General features: G+C 36.9%; 1 protein-coding gene across 1 annotated transcript in view; it reads right to left on the reverse strand.

Annotated features, from left to right (window-relative positions):
* The window catches only part of SLC36A4 (solute carrier family 36 member 4), a 50376-nt gene that overhangs the window by 4924 nt on the left and 19249 nt on the right, over positions 1-26203 (reverse strand). Inside the window, exons 7-10 of the mRNA XM_049653417.1 lie at positions 22238-22465; positions 20179-20277; positions 13655-13824; positions 4616-4785 (exon numbers count right to left, since the gene is read on the reverse strand). Of these exons, the coding sequence (XP_049509374.1) occupies positions 4616-4785; positions 13655-13824; positions 20179-20277; positions 22238-22465 (667 nt within the window). The remainder of the gene's footprint in view (positions 1-4615; positions 4786-13654; positions 13825-20178; positions 20278-22237; positions 22466-26203) is intronic.

A 26203-nucleotide genomic window follows, 5' to 3' on the forward strand; every position in this document is an offset into this window, starting at 1 on the left:
CAGGATTTTCTTCCAAACTACTGGCAAATTTCTGAAAGTTCTGATCTTGCACTTTCTTGACCTCACTTACCCTCATCATAACAAAGGTATCAACAGAAGGTCTGTAAAAACTAAGACCCCTACTCCTGCTTCAAAATGTCCTAAAATGGTTCACTGAACGGCTTGCTGAGGGTCTGGAGCAGCTAGACAATGGAGTCTGCTCACACGTACCCCGTGACAGCCATGTCAGCCCTGCCACCACGGAGGACTCCACCCCCAGAGTCCCAGCTTTGAGGTCCCCATCGAGGTCTGTGCCGGCTCTCCCTAACTTGTCTCCTAAAGCTCCATTTTTTTTTATCCCTCTCTTTATTTTTAAGTTTATGTACTTTTGCTTTCCTCATTTCTAGTCTCTCTGTCTCCTGCCAACCTTTCTGTGGTGTGTATATAATTTAACTTGGGCTCTTTGCAATGAAGTCTTCAGGGTGCAGCCTACTAGTTTCTCCACTTCTTAATTTTTAGGTTATGGGTGTTTTTTTTCCTTCCCCTATTCTTTTTGTGGCTCTCAATGTTTTCCCGGAGGACATGGGATTAGTTTGGAACCACTAGGTTTCTCGGAAATATCTGTTATTTCCTATTTAAATTCTTTTGAAATCTAAAACCAAAAATTATTTTGAAATTATAAACCTAGCCTCACACCTAGAGGACTGAAGTGTAGCAAAGTTTCTTAAATAAGATAAATGACTTGGAAGAAGCTGAAACTCTAAACTGGAAATGCTTCATAGAGTAGATTCCTTGTGGAATGGACGCTTGCTACATTCTCTTAACATTTTTCTCAAGGGCACTATAAGCATAACTCCCAAACACAATTAGGACCTCGCAAATTTCAGTGACTACATCCGTTTCACGGAGACACATTTCTACCTATTTATAGCAGACGGGAGTATAACAGACTGGCTGGATAAGCGTGACCAGAACAGAGCCATCGGAAGAGGCTTTCTCTTTGGAATTCATCTTTCCTCATTAATGTTTTTCAATAATCCAGCTGTTACTAGGAAAAATCAAGTGAAATATGGCTGAAAAAGCATGTGGACGAACACTATAGGTTTTTAAAATCTATTCAGACATTTATCAAACACTTTTGATCATGAAATTTATCAATTAGCTGAAGTCATCCTTTAAATGTTATATAATTGGGGCGCCTGGGTGGCACAGTCGGTTAAGCGTCCAACTCTTGATCTTGGCTCAGGTCATGATCTCACAGCTGGTGAGTTTAAGCCCCACATCGGGCTCTGTGCTGATGGCATAGAGCCTGCTTGGGATTCTGTCTCTCCTTCTCTCTGCCCCTCTCCGCTGGTTTGTTCCCTCCCTCTCTCTCTCAAAATAAATAAACTTAAAATAAATGTTATATAATCAGTAGATACACGCTAGTAAAAAATGGCTTGAAGTTTTATTTTATAATGCTATTAGTAGACAAGGAAGATAAATATGTACACTTTAGGCAAAATCAATATATAAACACTCAAAATCACAGAAACAAAGGACAGTCTAGAATATGGGCAATTTATTCATTACAAATATTTACTATAGGATTACTGTAAATAGGCTGCCCTATGTCCTTTATAGACAGGTATTATGAGTAGATCTACTAAAAACCAATTAAGCTTATTCACTATTTGCCAAAACTAGAGTATAGAGAAAAAGAAAGTATCTTTAAGGCACAAAGTTTCCTCTCATAAAAAAAAAAAATCCTATTTTAAGTCCATTCTTGACAACTGTAGGGTGAAAAAAGATGTATCAGAGAAAAAAACAAAATACTTGGTATTTAACAACAAAACTGTAAGAAATACTCCAGCACATAAATTTTAATCACACAAATAATTAATGGTACTCCCCAGATACCTCCTGACTCTAAGATAGAATATGAGGTTACGAAATCGTATCTTTCCTCACCTGAAGTGGCACCTAACTTAAATGAAAGATTTTAGTGTATCTCTAGTATTCTACAAATTAGTAAGATTTCTATTTTTTGGTGCTTTGTAGTCATAATCTCCTAAAACCAGAAAGCATGCTCCCAAAGCCAAAAACTTTCCAAAATAAAAATAGTAGAAAGATCAATGAATTGGATAATAACAAAAATAAAGAGTATTTAGCATATTTTACAGATTCAAGTCAAACATGGAATCAAAACATTCGTCTCCATGTTCATTACAATTCAAAACTTAACAGGTTCTTTCTAGAGATGTGCTCTTAAAGTAAAAAGTATCTGTTGTAGTCGATGGTGGCCACTGGCCAGCTTCTACTCACTCTTCTCCCTCACCTGTGAGAAGCCTCTATAGCAAGTAAGGTGTCTACAGGCAACAGCTAGGATGAGTCTGACCCATCTTTCCAAGCTTTTGAGTTCCACTAAGAAGATACTTTGAAATGATGCTTCAAATGCTAAATAGAGCCTTGGACAAACCAATGCAACCCAAGCTGATAAGCCCACTACTTTGAAGGCCAATCCTACAAACCCAGATTCGGTACTTGGAAAGGATTATGGAACACTGATAGGTTATTCAATTTTCAAAGCACCTCCAGCTGAGCCTCCACTCTCACTGCTAGTGGTGAACAGCCTGCTCTGTGGACACGATGAGGTCCCATCAGCTGTGTACACATTCATCAGCGAGGAGCCTGCCCCAAAAGCTTGTCAAGTGCTCTAGAGAACAGATGAAAAACAGTCCTGCCATGAATATCAACTGGCCTTTACCAGGAGGTGCCCAAGACTCAAACGAAGTTCAGCGTCCAATGATGTGTCCCAATGAAGTAGAAGGGAACACTGCCTGGTCTGTGTTCTCTTTGTCCAAAGCATGCTGTAAATATAGCCCTCATATACCGTTCAATAGCTTTCACTATTTTTAACTAAAAGACAGAAGCAGGAAAGAAAACTGGCAACTCTCTGTGCCATGAACTCAGCTCTTGAGAAAAAGCCCGTGGCTTCTGGGAATAAAGTCATGGTAGCGGATATGCAGTGTGCTCTGTGCTTCAGCAGACAGGCAGCTTCCACATAACAATGGCAGCCAATGTGCAGAAATGGATGGAGTTCTCAAAATATCAGAAGTGTTAAATCCCGTTAATGTTTTCCTCAAGCTCCTTCAAGTGAACTTCAGTAATTTTTTTTTAAAGTTTTTTTTTAACGTTTATTTATTTTTTAGACAGAGAGAGACAGAGCATGAACAGGGGAGGGTCAGAGAGAGGGAGACACAGAATCCGAAACAGGCTCCAGGCTCTGAGCTGTCAGCATAGGGCCTGACGTGGGGCTCAAACTCATGGACCGCGAGATCATGACCTGAGCCGAAGTCGGCCGCTTAACCAACTGAGCCACCCAGGCGCCCCGAACTTCAGTAATTTTAAAAGGAGATATACTCTCAGAACTTATAGTCTTACATCTATATTAAAAGGACTTTTACTGAAATCAGTCTTTTTATGTAGTAGTCAAAATATCAATAAAAACAATGTGTAAGAAATATTTCAAATGTCTTAAAATAATTTTTTCCTACTGAATGTTTTATTAGTCATTGGAGTAAGGGCTTACTGAATTCATTCCTCAGCGTGATTTCTGATGATTACTGTTGATACAATTCACTTAAATGATTACTTTGGAAAACAGGTTTCATCTCTTCTTCCCAGCTTTGCTTCTTCTTTATATCTAGGCATAAGATCCACCCCAAATTGCTCACTGCAATTTATAGAGTTGCCTCGAATTTCTAGCTCTCTCGTTTCTCTCACCTTGAATGGGCCAAGATGGTTTTCTTCCACAGAAAGCTGACCCATTTCTAATGGGTCATTCTAGCTCTAGGCAACCCCATTAGTTAGTTCAGTGTTATGGTCATCTTGTATTTGTGGTTACAATAATAATGGTGACAATAATAAATGCTGGCTACTTTGTTAATATCCTTGAACTCTATAAAAATGCCATTAAGGAAATCTTATCTTCATTTCAAAGTTGAGGAAAGAGGGGTTTAAAGATGCTATGTAACTTGCCTAAAGACACCAGCAGGTGAGTGGTAGGTTTCAACCATCAGGTCAGTATGACCCCAAAACTCATGCTATTTCTAGTATATCACTGTACCACAATCAAGTTTCTTCTCCACAGGTCTCCATTTTTAATGCTTTCTGGTGGAGGCATTTTACATTGTGAAACCTTAATACAAGATTATATATTCCTTCAAATAATATAAATTAGCCACTGAAATAATTAAAGACCCAAACAAAATAAAACCCATTTCTATAGGCAGTCTTAGAGAATCAAACTGTTAAATACACAAAAGTTAGTGGAAACAAAAAACCTGAGGAAAATGAAAACCGATGTAAAATGTGTATGAACAATATAAGGAGTCCCTTATGCATCTGATTTAGATATATTTTAATCACCATTGATGTAGTTTTCAAAATAATAATTTGAGTAGTTCTTTTAAGTATGATAGGATCTGGTTTGTGTTTTTCTTATATAGTGGTAGAACAACAGAATTTTAACCCAAAAAGTATCTCAGCGAGGTGAATGAATTGTTTTTAACATATTAAAAAATATAACTTAAGTAGCTTAATTATAAGCAATTCAACAAGAGTAATTATGATATAAATATGTAGTAATACTTACATGTAATACTAACCAAGAGGGACCTGACTGCAAATTCACAGATTTGTTTCCATTTAGCATGAAATTTGGATGTGATCACAGGGATGATGATCTCTGCCGGAACATAGAACTGAATTGAATATGTCACAAAGATGCCAAAGGAATATAGAATTTTCACTGATTGATATAACCTGTTAAAAGAATATTTCAAAATTCAGTTGATTCTTTTCCCCTCAGATTTACTCACGTATAAGTGACAAAACTGTAATGAAGTGTAAAACATGACTTAAGTATACATTGTGAAAAGAGTCCCGTAATTGAGTTCCATCAACACATCCGTCACCTCACATGTTTGTCTTTTTTTCTTTCTTTTTGGTGAGAACACTTCGGTTCTACTCTCAGCAAATTTCAGTTAAACGCTACAGTATTATCAACTATAGTTACCACATTATACATTAGAACTTCTTCATCTTACAAGTAAAAGTTTGTACCCTTTTGTCAGACTCTTTTTCCCTATCCACCACCCCCTAGGAATCTGGCTTTCTTCCTTTTACCTTTAATGTTAGATAGGTAAGAAATTAACACAAACGTAGGCCAGTATCTTACTAATTAAATGCTTTTATCAAAAAAAAAAAAAAAGCTAGCTGATCTCTACTAAATTTCTAGATGACGTATGGACAGTTCATTTTGACAAGCCTAGAGAGCTTGAATGTGGCAATGCAAAGATTTCAGAATATTGCTGGAAATATTTCATTTTAGGCTAAGCCAATGTTTAAAAAAAAATTTTTAACATCTATTTTTGAGAGAAAGAGACAGAGTGCAAGCTGGGGAGGGCCAGGTAGAGAGGGAGACACACAATCTAAAGCAGGCTCCAGGCTCTGAGCTGTCAGCATAGAGCTCGACGTGGGGCCCAAACTCCCAAACCGTGAGAACATGACCTGAGCCAAAGTCAGCCACTTAATCGACTGAGCCACCCAGGCGCCCCTAAGCCAATGTTTTAAAGGCTAGGCTGAGTCTCATGAAGAGCTAATGTCTTTTCTTAACTTTCTTTTAAAAACTGAGCATACTGTTTGTCTTTGATATCTTCTTGATCTATATATAGAAGAAAAACTTCACATTGAACTTTGAGTTATGCTTCTCCTTGCTTAAAAATCTTGGTATGTATGTCATTAGTTGCAGAAATGTCATCATTCTTAGGTCCACAAGGAGGGCATCTAAATGGTTTCAACTTGCAAAGTCCTCTAGATTACACAGGGATTCCACCTATATAAAAGTTACATTAATAGGGAAATAGAGTTATTAGGCTGGTTGATGCCCAGTGCTTCAAAACAGCACCGCAAGTTTTAGTTTTATAAGTATCTTTAGAATTTCTACATTGTAGATGGTGTCTTGTCGAAATCAGTATACATATCCCTATAGAGACTTTGGTTAACTACCTTTTGGCTGGACAAAGAACACTTTTTAAATGTTGATAATGGCACACAGAGAAAACTAGAATCATAGGACTCAGAACATTATAGAATCTACTCTCTTAGGTTACAGATAATAAAATTATGTGTTGTGGTTTTTTGAAATTTTGAATATTTTGCAACAATTAAAATAAAAAAAAAAAAACCAATTGCTCTTGTATTCTTTAAAGAAAACAAACAAACTGGAGAGGAGACCATGGATAGAAAGTGCCGCAGCATTAACACACGTCCTCTTTAGGCAGAAACATCATTGATAGCCCCGATCTTCCCTTTAGAGCTCTGCTTTCCCACCTGCAAGGCCTACGCACAGGGGAGAGTGTTTCTTCCTTAGGAGAAAAAATACAATCATTTTAAAGGGATATAAAATATTCCACTTTTGGTACAGAAAGTCCTAAATATTAATTAGGCTTTAAGCTTATTTCTGATGTCTTAAGACTTATAGTAAAGATTATCAACAGTTCTCTAAACTGTGGCCAAGCAAGAGGGAATTCATAAGTCTCCTTCTATAATATATGCATCATAGGAAGTTAAGAGGAAAGAAAAACAGCTGAGTAGGAATAGCTTTGAAAATACTGCAAACAACATAATTAAAGAAAGAAGGAACTCCTTAGGGCTAGCAACAATAAAATCTTAATATTAAATGCTTTCAGGATATATTTCTCAGCTTGAGGCTTGAGATTTAAATATAAACGGTCAAATTACTGCAATGTACAGAATAAAGACTCCTGCTTCATTTACTCTGATATATAATTATAGACAATTAAATAAATATTCTTACCAGTTTATTAGAACATTCCTTTTGTTCTAATAATCTTTTAACTTATATGTTTTTAACAATGTATTTTAAAATACATCTATGCATATAGGTATAATTACTTTTCTATTGATTTAAAACAAGTTATACAGGCTAAGGATCTGGTTATTATTAATGCCAGTCAATAACACTGATTATATGCAAATATTATCATTTGGTATTACACAGAGTACAAATGGGAAATAAAATGACATGAACCTTTTAAAGGCTAGTATACTTCCAATTATCAACCATAGAAGAGTAATTATAGAAATAAGAGTGTTTAAGAAAAGCACTGCAGTCTTTTAAAATCAATTGTTCCATTTTTACTTCTTTTCTGTTTTAAGAATCTACCAGTTTTTGTTTGACATCTATATTTTCAATCACCCTAAACTTTTTCTCTCATCATCTTTTCTACAGGGATTACCAACCTTTGTTCTTAATTTGGTTGTAAGCAGGCATCTACGTACTAAGTTTTAGAAATGAAGAGTTGAAAGAACAATCTACTCTTAAACTGTATGTCCAAAGGACAAAAAACTTTCTTAAAGTTATAGGAAGTTGTTTTGAAGATACAGAAGAATGTAAACAACTTTTAAATAACATTTAATGCACATTAAAAATTACCATGAAACTCACTGCCAAAGTTCTTGAAAGTTAGAGACCATGTTTTATTCTTCTTTGTATATTCTTAGCAGGTGGCAGATACTCATTAAGTAAATATTAATAATAAAAAATGGGTATGGATAGGTAGTTCTTAGAAACTATATTTATTCAATATCACAAATAAAAATACTTCAAAGAATAAAATAATTATTGCTTGAAAAAACACTATACTGGTAGCAAAGAAATTTAATATCTTAGTAAAAAACATAAGTGTGTGTTTTAAATAATTACTTTGCAGTCAATATATGAAATCTATGAAATCAGATTATGGGGCAACTAAATGTTCCAATGAAAACATTAGTTTTAAAAGCACAGCATTTCAAAATTTCCAATGCTTCTACTCTTTTCCCCACATTGGCTAATAAATCAAAACTCACCCTAAATTTACAGATACAAATATCTTAAAATTTTTGAAAAGCCAACCTGGGATATAAGCTGCCGACTGACTGTCTTTCTCTCAAGGCTGACTACAAAGCTACTCCTGGGATAACTATGATAATTCACTTGCCATCCCAGACCCTTGGTGATACTCAGGTTAAGAATCTGAGCTTAGTTCTGGGGCGCCTGGGTGGCTCAGTCAGTTGAGTGTCCAACTTCGGCTCAGGTCATGGTCTCACTGTCCATGGGTTCAAGCCCCGCGTTGGGCTCTGTGCTGACAGCTCAGAGTCTGGAGCCTGCTTCGGATTCTGTGTCTCCCTCTCTCTCTGTCCTTCACCTGCTTGTGCTCTGTCCCTCTCTCTGTCTCTCAAAAATAAACATTAAAAAATATTTAAAAAAAGGAATCTGAGCTTAGTTCCGTTAAGAAGAGACAAGTCTGAGGACTAGCTACAACCCTTACCAAGAACCTCACCTCATGCTAAGGTGAAAACTAAGACAAGGGTTATTTACTCTTCACAACTAGATTGAATAATGTAAACCACTCAACTTTTAGAGCATATTCACTAAACTAAGTATCACGAGGAAGAGATTTTTCATCTGTTCACCACTAGTTCCTGGAACAATACCTAGTACATAAAAGGCATACAATTAAGTATCTGTGAGATGCCCTTCATTTTGAATTTAATATTATTAATAACAGTCATTCTGATGAGGAAAGTCAGAGGCAGTTTGGGCAGGCCAGGATGCCCAGTTACAGGCAACTTTAATATTGCAAAAAGATAATTAAATTTGTCACAGAATTTTGACACCCATTAAAACAAAAGTGTAATGAGGGAAAAAAAAAGAATTTGTGAGGGAGAGGACAGAGGGATTAGTCTGGGATATATGAATCTTATTTTTCCAGTTTTCTTAAATTTATTTCTCTTACTGCTTTTTTATCGTGCCCTTTGGTGAGTCCATTCCTGCCTAAATATTTTCGCTGTAGGTAACAAGCTCCTCAGAGTTCAAACCGTTGATTGCCTGGTAGGATCCATTAAGACATGGCTTGATTACCTGCCATTACTTGTCAGCTTTATTTCCCAGAATATTCATGTTCATAGCTTGGGTATGCTACAAACATGGGCTTAGACTTGGGGTTTGTTCTCTTTGGGGAGGAAAAGTACCAGTTCAATTATCTTAATAAATCAAAATGCCTGCCTTATGCCTTCCCTGTTCTTATATGGTTCTTCTGTATTTTTTAAAAATGTTTATTTATTTACTTTTGAGAGACAGAGAACATGAACAGGGGAAGGGCAGAGAGAAAGAGAGAGAGAGAATCCTAAGCAGGTTCCACTCTGTCGGCACAGAGCCTGATAAGGGGCTCGATCTCACAAACCATGAGATCATGACCTGAGCTGAAATCAAGAGTTGGATGATTAACCTACTGAGCCACCCAGGTGCCCCAATTATTCTTCACTATTTTTTTAACTGAATTTTTCCTATCCAATACATGCTTCAGAAAGAATGCCACATGCGGGACAGCAGAAGCACCTTACTGCTTCTCAATATTTGTTTGTATGAAAACCTAACACCCTTGATATTTAGTGGAAGTGCTATGTGTGTTGAATGAATGAGTAACATGTGAATTTATTCTAGGCCAGGATTTTTCAAACTCTAATCAGGAACCATTAAAGGGGCTATGATATCAATTGGGTGAGTTGAGTTGTGAATAGGTTTTTTCCTAATATATAGACTGGAATAGAAAATATCAGGGGACACTGTATGCAGAATATATGTGTCTTTATTTAGCCTTATTACTTATTTCAGTTATTTACATGTGTGTGGGTGGTGTGTACCACAAAAACGCATATACACACAGACGCACATACACTTATTTCTATGATGGTTTTTCTATAAAACATTTTCCTTTCTTACTATAGGTTATAGTTTGAAAAGTTAAAAAGCCACCAACTGGAACCAAATAAGAAGGCACGGTAACTGTGCTGGGGAAAAGGTGAAGGGGTATGGAACAGACCTCGTGTTTCAGGCTAGTAAAAAGCAAGCAACATAACAAAAGTGAACAAAGGAAACCACAACAAAAAGAAAGATGTTTGTTCCTATGATGTATATACCATCACTCAGAAGGACACAGTAAGACAGAACCCACATAAATACTCTGCTATTTTAAGTCCTCTTGTGAACTTGTTCTACCACCATTGATGCTCAAATCTCCACACCTTCCCTTACAACATTGACTAGAAATCTTCACCTGATGGCTTACATTCCAGAAATTGCTATTAGAGGAGGTAGAGAAACATGTAATCTAGGAAGATTTTACAATGAATATGGCATCCATGCTCCAACATAAATACTGTTCGTCTGCCAAATTCCACATTCCAGTATTTTCTTCAGGCTAATTTCATGCACACTTTTCCTATCTAGGACCTCCTTGATGGTAAGAAGAGTCTATAAGTTAAAGTAGTACATAGCAATTTATGTCAACCCCTGGGACCACGGTGTGAAGCACAGAATCTACATAAAGTGATATGAAAAATTCTTCATATCGATCCAGACAAAAAGAAACATCCTTTTATGGCCTGTGTAATGTTATCATGGTGGCTTCATTTGTATAGTGTTTTTAAATCAAAAGGTTATTTCCTCTTGGTTATTTTGCTTGCAACTGCACTGTGCCTTTGCTCTTCAGAGGACACATTCCTTCCTGGTGGCAGTGTGCTGGGGGTTCTCAGAGGATGGGTTAAACACAGTGGGTCGCCCTGAAGTACCAGTTTCAAAGGTTTTCTTGAGGGAAAACTATTTTTACAAAAAGCAACATCAAGATTATGATTATGTAAACAGAGAAGGAGCTGATACTATGCTTGAGGCAGGCTACTTGGGCAAGTCTATTCTCAAGACTCCCAAGGGAACACTTTTGTCTTTTTCTCTCCACTGTTTATTGGGTGACGTTAGTGGAAGTCTTGGAAAAACACTGCTAAAACATCACTCGACTAGGACTAGTAGTGGTGCCTTAGTTATATTATCAGGTAACATGGGAAATGCTATTAAACCTAGATTCCTATTTAGCAATCATTTACTAAGGGCCTCTTAAATGCTGAGCAATGTGCTAGATCACGGAGATACATCATCAGCCTAAAAGATGAAGGGTTCCTGCCCTTACAGTGCTTATATTTTAGCTCAATTATCATCTTTAAGACACATTCTTTGCTTAAAAATCTAAATGCGATCCACTGAACAATACAACTCATAACTAGTTTTAAAAGATGTCACCTCAAACAATAAATAGTTAATAACCTGGAGCCTCTCTAATTCATACTTTCTTTATCCCGGGGCTGCTTTCTAATGCAATATTTTCTTGTAGGAATACCCATTATGAATTCTGACGATGTAAGTCACATGACATCAAAAGCCCATTACAGCTCCTCATAGCTAGCAGCTACGGGTTCCCTAGGTTCTTACGACAGCCATCCGCTTTTATACCGACAGTAATGAGTACACTGCACATTCTCGGACTTCCTAGGCCTGTATCGTCCTAAGCACAGGGAAGGAAAGGAAAAGACTCATACAGAGCACAACAAGAAAGAAATCTTAGATATAATCCCATGATCATTCCGGTCCAAACTCCTCCTTTTACAGAAGACTATCACTATAACAAGACAAGCATCTCCTCAGCAGTCTTTCTCAGTCTTGGCTATTATCTTAACTGTCCCAGCTGCAGAGACCATAACGAAATGGACAGTAGGCCACACGAGGCTTATCTCCACAAGGAGAAGGAACTACCTAACACAAGTTCTCTAAAGGTGAATAGCATATCTTCACTTGCTGTCTGTTTTCTCCCAGATCTTTCTTAGGATACGTGTAACTAGCCTTTCTTCTAAATGAAAAGTGGGTGACTTAGCTAAGCTTTCTTGAATAGAAATGATGATGCAATGGTCCCTTTTTAATCAAGACTTGCAACTAATTCTGTTCTAAGGGTAAAGCCATAGCAATTAGGGATAAGGTGAGAGCAGGAAGGGGATGTGGAAAAAGGGAAGGATTAAGTAGAACTATTGCAGGGACAGTATCGCTCCCACAGGATTTAGTGAATACCAGAAGCATTCCCTACTCATCTTTCCCACTGTTCCTTCACCATGCTCTTAACTCTCTGGGGACAGGAACATCTGAACTTGATGTGCGTGCTCCCACTTCAGTCCCTTCTCTCTGGGAAGAATTCTGAGATTGTTTCCACCTATATTTTAGTTTTGACATTGAAAGTCGCCAATTTTATTTATAAAAATTCTTAACAGTTATTTATCTTTTTTTGAGAGAGACAGAGTGAGCAAGCATAAGCAGGGGAGAGGCACAGAGAGGGAGACAGAAGATCTGAAGCAGGTTCTGCACCATGAGCACAGGGCTTGATGTGAGGCTCGCACTCTCAATCATGAGACCATGACCTGAGCTGAAATCATGAGTCAACCACTTAACTGACTAAGCCACCCAGGCACCCCTGTATAAATTATTCTTAAGATTTATTCTAAATATTATTCTAAGTGCGGAAAGATATCACTGTTTTCATTATATGGTATCTGAAAAGAGGACCTATGATACCATAATTTTTAGCCTGATTCTTATATTAAGCTGTTTAAGCTCCTAGTCCATATTAAATTGTTACAAAAAGAGGCGTATTTGGAAGAAACAAAATTATATAATCAACTATAATGTAGGTTAATGAAATAAATGCTTAAAATTATATATCTTGTTTGTAGTCCTGTCTCTAGCCTGAAACAAACGTATAACATTTGAAACAACATGCTTCCATCTTGAAATATTTATAAAATGGGTCATGGCTAAAGCAGAACTATAATTTTAAAAAATAAACACACTGCATGTGTGTCCCTTGTGCAGCCTGGAAACTATTCTAGGTATATTCTTTCTACCACAAATGGCTTCCTATATGCATTTGGTCTTACAACATTTTCAACTCCGATAAAAACCCAGGACTTGTCTACTGAATGGTAGACAAACTCCCAAACTACAAACAGAAAGCCAGAGTATATAATATTTTAAAACATTTCAGGTTTCACAGACTTCTATCCAAGCAGCCTGAGCAGTGTGACATTAATTAAATCAGCAATTTAAAATTTAGTCTTTGTATTTATCAAATCTAAGGAGTTATCTTCCATTTTATAAATAAGGGTGCAATACCTTTTTAAAATCTCCAGGGACCAATCTCTGGAAGAAGGAAAAATCCTATATAATTCTTAATTTTGCAAAATATGGTTCTAATATTAAGATAATATTAAGATGCACCATATTATATTTTTATAATGTGTCCTACTTATGCTCTGAAAGGACTTGGGGTACATACAAGATGAAAGCTTACCAGTAAAATAGTGAGGGTCGTAAGTGATGGGTTATTTTATCAGGAACCCAGAGTGTTGGATTTGTTGGCATCAAGTACATGTATTACAATTTTTATTATAGTGAGTCCATATTAAAAGAATCCATGTTTTACTTTGATATTTTACTCAAATTTGGGATATCCTATAATTTTTAATCTTTTCAAAGAATCTCAAAAGGACCTATAAAATACTAGATGGTCTCTGAAGATTATGAAATCACAATAAAATAAGAAATCACAAATAAGGTTATACAAATAAGGAATCACAAAAAAATTTTAAATGTTTAAACCATAAATCCAAAAATACATCTTTGTCATCAAACATTGGTAAGCTATATTTATAGAGTATACAAGCTAGGATTAACAAAATCAGGTCCACCTACCACACATCCTGGGGAAGATTTAAAGTTATGCTGCCTTTAATTTCATCACGGAAACACATATATCCTAAAGTAGCTAATGTTACATACAAAGTTGTAACAATTCCCATGCCAATATTCAATGCTTGGGGGAAGCGTTTTGATTCTTTCATTTGATTTTCCAGTGGAAGGACCTACAAAGAGAATGTAGGTAATACAAGTCATTTAAAATGATCTGTCTTATATATACACAAGTATACATATATACTTGTCTTACATATACACAAATTAATCTTTCTATAGTTTATATGCAAATTTTATTTCCTTTTAAAAAACACACAATAAATTACTGAATATTTTTCTTGGTGTTATATATATTATTTACACTACAGATTTTTAAATCCTTAAAAAGGTCTGAAATCAGCTCTTACTAAGCAAACCTGTCAGGTTTTTGTAAGTAACTTCTTATTTTGGAATAACTTCAGATTTACAGAAAAGTTGCAAAGACAAACAAAAAACTCCCATACACCCCTGACCAGTTTCCCCTCATGTTAACATTTTATACTACCAAAGTACATTTGTTACAACTAAGAACCAACATTGGTACATTATTAAACCCCAAATTTTTATTTGGATTTCATTAGTATCTCCACTAATGTCCTTTTTCCGTTCCAGGGTCCCTTCCAGGATGTCACACTGCATTTTGTCACCATATCTCCTGTCTCCTTAGTCTTCTCTTAACTGTGATGGATTCTCAATCCTTTATCATTGTTCATCACCTTGACAGTTTTGAGGAGTACTGATTAGATATTTGGTATAATTTCTCTCTACTGGGGCTTGTCTGATGTTGCCTGATGTTTGTACACTGGGATTATAGATTTTAGAATAAGATACCACAGAGGTGAAATGCCCTTCTCATCACACATACTATCAACATGATTTATCACCGGTGAAATTCACTTTGATCACTTGGTTACGGCAGTGTTTGCCAGGTTTCTCTGCTTATAAAGGTCTTTTCTTCTTTCTCATCATACTCTGCTTGTTGGAAGCCAAGTCACTAAATGCGGCCCATAATTCAGGGACTGGGGGGGATTAAGCTACACCTCCCGGAGAGGAATACCTACATAAGTGATTTGGGAATCCCTCTATGTACAAATTTACTTAATTGCTCATTTATATTAGTATGCATTCATGTATATTGTCTTATACTTTGGGTATGAATCCAAAGCATTTATTTATTTTGTTGCTCATATTGTTCCAGCTTTGGTCATTGTGAATCCCATCAGGTTCTCGTATTCCTTGTAGTCCTTTGACATGCCTCTGTTCTTTTGTTTTCTGAGCACTTCCATACTTTTTGGCACTACAAAACGCTCCAGACTCATCTTGAATTTCCTGGTTTCAGCCCCAGAATCAGCCATTTCTCCAAAGAAATTTCGTTCTTTTGTTGTAGAATGGTACTTAGAAATCAAGATCTGGGTGCTGAGCGGGCTTGTAGTGACTGTGTATCTCAGCTAACAGGACTTCTTATCTGATGGTGCTAGGAAATACATGTGTGCATACTAACCTATGTATATTCATGTCATAACTGCTTCTGTATCCATGTGTATCTACTGTGTGTCAATTTTGTGAGATGAGTAAGTTATGTTTATTATGTAAAAAAACCTTTAAAAAAAAAGGAAAAAAAGGCTAATTGAAGAGTTAAGCTACTTTAGGCAATTCTTCAGAGGTTCCGGCCAGGTGATCTGATCATACAGTAAAAGACACTAAGAAATAATAACAGCAATTATTTACCAAGTACTTACGATTTACCATTTTTTAATTGAGATAAAATTGGCATAGAATACTGTATTAGTTTCAGATGTACAACATAATAATTTGACATCTGTATACACTGCAAAGTGATCACCACATGTCTAGTTATCATCCATCATCATACAAAATTACAATTTTTTTTATAATAAGAACTTTAAAGATTTATTCTCTTGGCAACTTTCAAATATGCAATAAAGTATTACTGCCTATAGTTGCCAGGCAAAATTTACAAACCTTTAGCTAGACTCACCAGTTAAAAAAGAGAGAGAGCACAATTAAATAAAATCAGAAATGAAAGAGAAGTTACAACTGATACTACAGAAATACAAAGGGTCATAAGAGACTACAATGGACAATTATATGCCAATAAACTGAAGTAGGATAAATTCCTTGAAATATATAATTCCAAGACTGAATCATGGAGACATAGAAAATCTGAATAGAAAGATTACTAGTAAGGAGACTGAATCAGTAATCAAAAAAACTTCTAACAAACAAAAGTCCAGGACCAGATGACTTCACAAGCAAATTCTACCGAACATTCAAATAAGATTTAATACCTATCCTTCTCAACTTCTTCCAGAAAACTGAAGAGGAGGGAATACTTCCAAACTCACTTTACGAGGCCAGCATTACCCTAATATCAAAACTAGACAAGGGCACCAAAAAAAAAAAAAAAAGAAAGAAAAAGAAAGAAAATTATAAGCAATATCCCTGATGAACACAGATGTAAAAATCCTCAACAAAATATTAGCAAACCAAATTCAATAATACATTAAAAGGATCATACACCACAATCAAGTGGGATTTACTCCCAGGATGCAAGGAGGATTCAGCATCTACAAATGAATCAACATGATACACCAAATTAACAAAATGAAGGAAAAAAATCAAATGACCATCACCACAGATGCAGAAAAAGCATCTACAAAATTCAATATCCATCCATGATAAAAACACTCTACAAAGTATGTACACAGGCAACATTACTCAACATAATAAAGGCCACATATGACAGGCCCACAGCTAGTACCAACTCAACAATAAAAAGCTGAAACTTCTCTTCTAAGATCAGGAAAAGTCAAGGATGGCCATGCTCACCCTTTTGTTCACTTTAAGAGCTCCTTCAATTCCAAAAGACAACCCTGCCAGGTAGAGTACTCCTGGTTATAAGTTCTTGGTTTGTTTGTTTTTTTTCCTTTCAGCACTCTGAATATATCATGCCACTACCTTCTGTTCTGCAAAGTTTCTGCTGAAAAATCAGCTAACAGCCTTATGGGGGTTCCCTTGTACGTAACAAGTTGTTTTTCTCTTGCTGCTTTAAAAATTCTCTCTTTGACTTTTGACATTTTAATTACAATGTGTCTTTGTATGGGTCTCTTTGGGTTCATCTTATTTGGAACTATCTGTAGACCTACATGTCTGTTTCCTTCTCCAGGTTAGGGAATTTTCCAGCCGTTACTTCTTTGTTAGTTTTTATGCCTCTTTTTTCTCTCTCCTCCTTCGAGGATTCCTATAATGCAAATGTTATTCTCCCTGATGTTATCCCACAGGTTCCTTAAGCTTTACTTTTTCAAAGTTTTTTTTTTTTCTTTTTATTTTTCCTGCTCCGTCTGGGTGAATTGCATTGCCCTGTCTTCGAGGTCACTGATGAGTTCTGCTTCATCTGGTCTGCTGCTAAACCCCTCTAGTATATTTTGCAGCTCAGTTAGCACATTCTTCAGCTTTGTGACTTCTGTTTGGCACTTATATTTTCTCTCTTTGTTGAAGTTCTCACTGTGTCAATCTATTCTTCTCCCAAATTCCATCAGCATCTTTACGACCATGACTTTAAACTCTTACCCACTAACAGATTACTTATCTCTATTTCAGTAAGGTCTTTTTCAGAAGTTCTGTCTTGTTCCTTCATTTGGAACACATTCCTCCATCTCATTTTTCCTGACTTTTTGTGTTTGTTTCTGTGTATTAACTGAAACAGCTACATCTCCCAGTCCTGAAGGAGTGACCTTGTGTAGGAGATGAACTTCATCATTCAACCTTGACCTAGGTCTTGGCTGTCTCTTGAACCTTTGTGACTGTCTAAGCAGACTGATTTAATCTTGAGAAGTTACAGTTGTTGAGGGCGTGCCAAGACCTGCCAGTGTTCCAGTGTGGGGATTTTAGTCAGTACCAAATTTCAGAACAGTTGAAAGCCAGATTCCTGGGCAGCAGCATTTAAAGTATGGAAATATATAGTCTGTAGGGCTATAATTGTTAACCCTGCTGGCCTCTAGAGTAGGAGATCTGGAGGGGCCCCCTGGATAACAGTTGCAAAAACTGAGGCTTCAGACAACACTCTAAGCTCCTTTCTGGGAGGTATCACCAGGCTGTAGCAAGGCCAAGGGAGAGCACAGGACGGTGTCTCCCTGTGTTCCTTCAGAGTGCTTTGGTAGCCTCAAGATGCATGGCAAACCTGAAGCCTGTCCCTCAGGTTAAAGCTTCAGAACTTGTAAATAAGCCTTTTTTGCTGACAAACTGGAGTACATTTCAGTCAACTGTCTATACAGCACCCTGGGCATGGGAGCCTGCCAAGAACAGTCTTTCCCATTGTTACAGTCCCATGGGGCCCTGGAACATAAAACCTCCTAGCCACCAGGGCCAGGGATCAAGGGGTGTCCCCTGTGTGGACTACACTTGCCCACAGCCTTAGTATGGCAGGGGAATAGCACTGGGGGCAGGGCACACCCACCATTGTTAGCAAGGCAGAGGGAGGCTGCTGTGTTTGTGAGTGTCCTCCTATGCCAGCATCACAGAGGGAGACTGCCAAAATGGTGCCCACCAGTGCCTCCATCCCCAGGGAAAGTCCCAACACGTCCCTGCCTCTCCAGATTCTTTTAAGATTCACAAATGAAATCTCCTCCACATATGGCCTAGGCACTTTTCAAACTGCAGCTTTTATGCTAGGTTCTGGGGCAAGTGAGTCCATATGCGAGCCCTTTAAAAAGGAGTTTCTCAGATCCTACAGTCCTTTGGATCCCACAGATGTAAGCCCCACTGGGGACTTGTCTCTCCAGTGCAGGTCTGAAGGGTTAGGATGCCTGATGTGGGTCACAAACCCCTTGCTCTTCAGATAAAAGCTCCCTATATTGGGTTGCCGCACTGGGGATGGGGTTTTTGGTGAGACCACATCTCTGTCTCCCTCATCTGTCTTGATGGGGCCCTTTTATCCTCTGTTGTGGAGGAACTCTTCAGCTAGCATTCAGTTCTTTTTCAGGGGGATTATTCCATATGTAGCTGTTGACGTGATGTGTCCTTGGGAAGGGGGGAGTTCCGGATCTTCCTACACTGCCATCTTGGACCAGCCCCTGCCAGGTATTTTTCTAGATGCTTCGAATGCAGCATCTCATGTGGTCCTCAAAATAACACTATGAGATAATAACTCTAGTAATATCTCCACTTTTGAGGTGATAGGTCCATATGGGAATATTAACTGGTTAACAGAAGAGAGAATAATTTGGATGCTGTAAAGATCATCCAGACCTGAAATAAAGGGCTACAGTCAAGAATGGTGCCGGTGTGGCTAGAAAAGGAGAAAGGGAAGGAAATTCACATTTAGATAGGCTCCTTCACATTAGATAGCATTTGGGTGTTTCAAATGTATTTTCATTTATGGGGAAACAGGAAAGAAAAACAGACATGCCTTCATTACTGATGGAATGGGGGAACCAGGGGCAAAGTGAAAGGAACTGTTCCAATGTTTCAAGCTTGAGCAACTGCAAAAAAAAAAACCTGAAAGTAACAGGACATGAGAAAGTGAAGCTGGTTTTAGATAAGACAGTCTATGTAGTACTCTGGAGTTGCTGAACTTAAGATGTCAGAGGAACAACTTAACTGGAAATGTCCAATAGTTAACTAGAGCTTGCTGGTTAAAGACATAAGTGAAAACCTGCAGTTATTTCTGTAACAGTGATAAGTGGAACTGTAAGAATATGTGAGAATTCTCTAAAGGAGAATTCAGAGAGACAAGGAACGCAAGCAAGATGCTGTAAAATTGTCTTTTAGATCTATTTCATCTGTAGTTCGCATAGATGTATAAGTGGTTTTGCTCCTATACCAAACCATCTGACAATGGAACATAAGCTGCAGAGCAGAAAGCAATCTTCTATTTTCCCCAAATCTACACATTTCAGGCTTTAAATAGACTGGAAGCATCTTGAATGGAAATATTTAAGATCTTAGAATCCTCAGGGTCCTTGTATTTCTTGGTATTAGCTTTATGATATTATCATTTCTCAAAACAAATATGACATGTGCATATCTAAAGGGAGAATTTATATTTGATTCTTCTATGTAATGGCAACTTTGTAACAATTTCAATCCACTTCAAATCATCTAGTCTATAAAATATGATGTTTGGGGCTTGTCTGAATGTAACTTGGGCTTGGCAGAGTAGATGGAATACAGATAAAACAAAGTCAGCCATGGGTTGGTTTTTAAAGCTGGGTGATGCTTATACAAGAGTTCATCATACTATTCTCAAGATTTTGTATCAGGCTTGAAATTTTCCTTAATAAAACATTAAAAATCATCTAAACTAAACTATAATTCAAGTCTACCCTATCAAACTGCAAATAGTGTTCTGGTAATGAAGAAAATAGAAACAAAAAAGAAAAGTGCATTTTAAATGTAGTTTGACTACATAAATCTTTGTGTTAACTTAAAATTTTTATGAACAATAATAAAGAACAAATCCTTACCACTCCTATGCCTTCAAAAGCAAACACAGCAGTACCAAAAAAAAGTGGGTATTTTTTCCAACCAGCCACTATTGGAAGATTGTGGGGATTTGGCATATTCTGGAGAAAGAAAGAAAAAAACAAGAGAAGTTACATCTTTACTTATTTTAAACAATGTAAAACGTGACATCATGGACAATGTAAACAATGTAAAACGTGAAAGCGTGACATCATATACTTCTGAGCTTCACAATAACAAATGTATGTTATAAAAGTGAATAGTTCTTTCAATAAACACTTTAAGCACCTATGTTAAATGTAGCCAAGCTGTTAGAATTTCACTGCCAAAAGCCATTGTTTCCCTCATGCCCACACATTCCATCTGAGCTCAATGCTCCCGATTACCTGTTTCCACCTTCAAGTCCCAGGCTATTCACACTGGGTATGGCTCCTGGCACAACAGGAAATAACATAAGCATACTCAGTCTGAACTGAGTGCCATATAGTCAGTTATCAACCACCGCTCATGGTGTCTAGCGAAATTCATTTTCTACTCTGTTTTGCTCTTTCCATCTCCAAGTCACCTGGTTCCTGATTTTGGCTTTCTACCTCATAACTCTGCTGCTTCCTCGTACAGGTCTCCTTCTTGATGCAGTGTCTTACACTTTAACCAGCCAGTTGCCATTACTCTTATTATTCATACATACTCCTTGACCCTGGCTTTGATTACTCAGCCCCAACCCACAGCCTTGTTCCAACTTTTGCCATCCGGAGACTCACAAACTGTACATCTTGTTCAAGATCTCTGGTTCCACAACGACTATATCTTCCAGCTATCCCAAGTCTGCTTCCCACTCTGTTTACCATCCTGTGTTCTCTGCCCTCCTTAATTGGAAGTGGAATTCAAGACCAAGAAAAGAGGATGAAAAAAATAACCTGAAGTGTAAAAGCACATGGATAATTTGGGTAATAAAGAGGTCTAGAATATCAGAAGCGTAGGGAGACTTGTGTGATATAATGGTTATCCATGATGGAAAATACAAGTTATGGTCAAAATGAAAGGGATATTTAAGTGTTTGGGTCATCTGAGAATACCTAACTGTTATTCAAGACTCACACTGTTCCCTCTACCTAAGGAACCACCTTTTCTGCTCCACTAATTCTTACATGTTCAGGTAAGGGGTCGTGAACTACAGAAAGCCTTATGAGATGTTCCTGCCTGTTCCCTTCCATCTCATGTACAATAAGAAAATGTCTACAGGTTTTAGAATTCAGGGCAGGGGGAATGAAACAGACCCATCATAACAGAGTTTGTGATAAATTGCCAATGGAGGTTTTAGGACAATTGCAACAGCAATATACAAAATGGATTGGCTCAGGAAAGACTAGAGCAGGCATTCTTGACCTTTTCTGAGTCCTCAGCCCCTTAGAGATGAAAGCTATACACTGCTCAGAAGAATGCATATATACATACAGAGATGCTAAATCTTGCAAATAATTTTAAGGGATTTGCAGATCCCCTGAATCCCATCAACCGATGTTTTTTTAAGAATAGTCCTTGTAGGGTTAGGATCCCCAGACTTCAGACAATGAAATCAGCTGAGGCTGCCTACTTCAGACAGACAGGCTACAGATTAGTAGAGTGGCAGTGAATGGAAGTGGTGGCAGCAAAAACAGGTTCAGAAGTCAAAGAAAATTATAAAATTACATCTCGAGACTGGTTCAAATCTTACAAGAATAAAGAAAACACTAGTGAGTTCTTTGATTCCTGTTACACAGTGTACTGAGGCATTCCTAAATCTTACAACTCAATAGGGTAGGTATCACTATCTTCTGCAGCAGCGTTACAAAGCCCAGAAACAGATTTACCAAGATTCAAAACCAGGCCTGAAGACAAAGCCTGCGCTCTGTGTCACACACTTTGCCAGCTGAGCAGGAGCCCCAAGTTTACTGATTATCTCCTGTGTGCCACATGACGAAGTAGGGGTCTTCACACATCATTACTTTTACCTCCAAAGTGAACAAAGAATTAGTTATAAGAACCATAGGTTAAAAACGGTTAAAAACATGTTATACTTACCCTAACGACATACTGATAAATTATCACAAGACTGACAGCCATGGAAAGGTTGGCGAGGAATGAAAGCACAAACAGATTCTTTAGCTCACGAATGAAGACCAAAAGAATTATAAATGGAAGAAAGCAAAGCATATATATCCTTAGGTCAATACTTCTTCTCTCACATGGATTTGATGAATTGGTACTATTCAAAAGTAACACTTTACTCTCCAGGAATCCTTCATGAACCTACATAGGATTACCAGGAGAATAAGGAAGAGGGGGAGAAAAAAACTTTCATCAACTTACAAGTGACAAAATATCAAGAAATTACCTATACACTCTATGATAATTCCTTTACAATAAATGTTTATATTTTTTCAAGATATTCTAGCTTCCTAGAAATACATATTTATCAAATTTAAGGATAATTAAAATAGGATAATTCTTCTTTGCAAAACAACTTCTTTTATCATACTGTAAAAATAAAGTTCACTAGAAAATTATGAGGATTAATTTACCAATTTATTTTGAAGCTTTGTACTCATGATTCCAGCAAAGGCTCAACCTGCTTCTGAGATAATCAAAAGTGGATGTATACTTGCCTAGAATGACCATATTCTACTCCAGATATCCTACTCTGACTTACTCTCTTCAGAGAAGGTAACAAGCTCATATACCTCTTAGAAATGTACAGTAGTCAAGATAAAGTTTAGAAATCATAGCCTAACTTTAAAGCTGTTTTATAAAACAACTGTTTATAAATTATCATCACTATCAAAGGGGTGCCTGGCTGGCTCAGGCAGTTAGAGCATATGACTCTTGATCTTAGGGTTGAGTTCAGGTTCCATGTTGGGTATAGATATTACTTAAAAATAAAATCTTTTAAATAAATAAATAATCATCACTATCAATACATGCATGGCCATGTGCTAGATGTAGATAAATTTTTGCTAGAGCAAAAAACTTCAATAAATCAATTTTACCTTCAAATTAATTCAGCCACTTCTATATACCAACATTCAGTGTTCAAGAGTTACAGTAATTTATAGGTTCCACATATTAAAACTTGTCTCATTCAATTAATCACATAATCCAACTTACTAAAACAAAAATGAAATTATGCAGGACTCTACAAACACTCTTACAAACTCACAGCAGAGGTATATAATATTATAATTTAAATGCTAGGGAAAATCTATTTGCCCACAAACACTCTACACCCTCCTTTGAACACAATGACATTATCAAGTCTCTAGATACTTAAATTCTTAAGAACAAGATCCTATAATAATAATAGGGAGCATTTTTTGAGTACTGAACTAAATATATACAACATCTCATCTAATCCTCAAAACAACTGTCTGAGATGGCTAGTAATATTAATGTCAACTTATAGTTGAGGAAACTGAGGTTTAAAGAAGGGCCTTAAAAAAAACCTTACATAATATCAAGCCAGTAAGTGGTAGTTCTAGGATCCAAACCCGGCAGGAGACACTAGAATTTAGCTTATGACCGCTGCATGTTAACTGGACCAAAATACTGTAATTCGGAAAGGGGAGGCCCCTTGCTCAACTAGCCACCTGCCCTCTACTTTGACATCTCTCTCTCTAAATATAATAAGTATTAAGAGGCCCATTAAGTCAGAAGTTTAGAACAAAATTATAATATGATTAACAATTCAACTGTTTCCTATATACTATATAGAAACAAAATTATATAGAAGTATAATTCTATACTTCTAATTTGTGATAAACAATGTTTAGTATCACTACAAATGTACACATCACCTTAAACTGCAGGCAATGTATTTACTAGTTTTAAGTTAGATAGGCAATTTGTAACTTGTACTGGACTAACAAACTCTCAGGTTATACCATGAACCATTTAAGAAATGCATACCTCACATGTATCTTGTAATTGGCCATCAAAACTTTGTATTTTAATTTTTTTTTTTTTTGAGAGAGAGAGAGAGAGGGAGAGAGTGCGCGCAAGCAGGGGAGGAGCAGAGAGAGAGGGAGACACAGAACCCAAAACAGGCTCTAGGCTCTGAGCTGTCAGCACAGAACGTGATGCGGGCCTCAAACCCACAGACCATGAGACCACGACCTGACCCAAACTCAGTCGCTCAATCAACTGAGCCACCCAGGCGCCCCCAAAACTTTCTATTTGAGGATCTGAAATTAGAAGCAAAATTGGTAATTCACATTACTTGGCTTTTAAAAACATATTTTATTTGTTGACTCATTTTCCCAGTAACAAAATTATTTACAGCCAAATGCTTCTGTATCAAAGAAGTACCACCCATAATCAGATTAGATAATGATCAACATTAAGCTCTAACAAGGATACCTGGCAAGAGAAAATCAGTTATATAATCAATTTTAAAAAGGGTTGTTTGAATGGTGAGATGGCTGGGAACATGAAATTAATTCTACCACAAATATCTCATAATAATTTAGTATTCTTTGCCAGAAAAATGATTATAAAAATCATCAGGATTAAAAAATAAAATAAAGTGTAGATACATACCCAGAGCAAGATTCAGGTAAACATTTGAGTCCTTTGGTGCCCTCTAGAGACAGATATTGGCTATCTAATAGGACTTCCTATGATCTCACATGTTTACCAAAATGCAAAACACTGAAATAAATATTATAAAATAAAATTACTAAATTCAGTTGTTTCCATTTAAAGCTTAAATTTACTAAAATCTACTACTTATTAATTTTCAATGATTCAGTAATTTAATGGTTAAAATTCCAAAGGTAGATTATGTTCTTCAGCAAAGTTAAAATAAATACAAAATTAAAAAGCCTTAACACCCTATATTTGTGTACTGCTTTACATTTTGCAAAGGCTTTCACAAACCTTTTGTCACTTGAGCCTCATGATAAGTTTAGGAGGAACAATGGGAGATTTTGTTATTATTCCCATTTTACATATAAGGAAACTGAGGCTTGACCAGGGATAAGGAGATCTTGACCAATGTGTGATTTAAAACTGAGAGAGAAGCAATTTGAATGTGGATATTCTGTCTTTAAAATACACGGTCTTAAGTATCACTATATCTTTTTTTCTCTTGATATCCCTTCCTCACTCTTCATTCCCAAAAACACTATTTTATCTACCTGAAATGTTCTAGAGTATCTTCGAGTAGGAACAGAGGGGAGCTACAATAACCACGATGGATTAAATCATTGGAGGTACTATCCATTCATTTTCTCCTGCCAATTGTCCACAATGACTTAATGGGACCAAAAACAGTCCTGTGGCAGTCAGAGTAGGAGGTTCACACATCTGTATGGCAACTAACCCCTTACTTCTCTGATCTGATAAAATACGGCAACTTTGATTTTATGTAGATTAATGTGGTAATAAACTTACAGTTTTTAACTCTAACAATAGTAATTGGTAATGTATAATCAACCAGTGTGTCTACTCTTGGAGACTGCTATAAAATGTGAGAGAACAGATCTGCAGAGAGTGAAAATCTCTGATGCGACTGTTTCAATAACCATCTGTCTGCTCTGCTGAGGTGAAGTGTTCACCATTGCTTTCAACTTTTCTCAAGTCTGCGTATCTTTTACCATGTTGCTTTTTATAACTCAAAGGACTTTCAATGTTCCACCTATAGCAGGCATTCTTCTCCCAGAGAGTCACTTTTTCTGCCTGGCCTTCTTAGAACATGTGCAAATGAGTTAAATTCTTCCATTCAACTTTGGAAGTAACTGATAATATTTCATAGGAGAAAGTCACCAACCCTAAGCTTATATGCATTTACATACTCTATGTCATGTGCACACACACGCACAACTAAAATCAGACAAGGTCCTGTCCAGTGATGAACAATTAATGTAATGGATGGCACCAGTGTGTCATAGACCTAGTTCTCAGTTTAATCTGCATGACTTAGGGCACACTGCTCATGCTTTGTGAGATTTAGTTTACACATTCAAAAAATGAGCATTGTACATGACAGAGTAG

The sequence above is a fragment of the Panthera uncia genome, chromosome D1, assembly GCF_023721935.1.
Source record: "Panthera uncia isolate 11264 chromosome D1, Puncia_PCG_1.0, whole genome shotgun sequence".
NCBI lineage: Eukaryota > Metazoa > Chordata > Mammalia > Carnivora > Felidae > Panthera > Panthera uncia.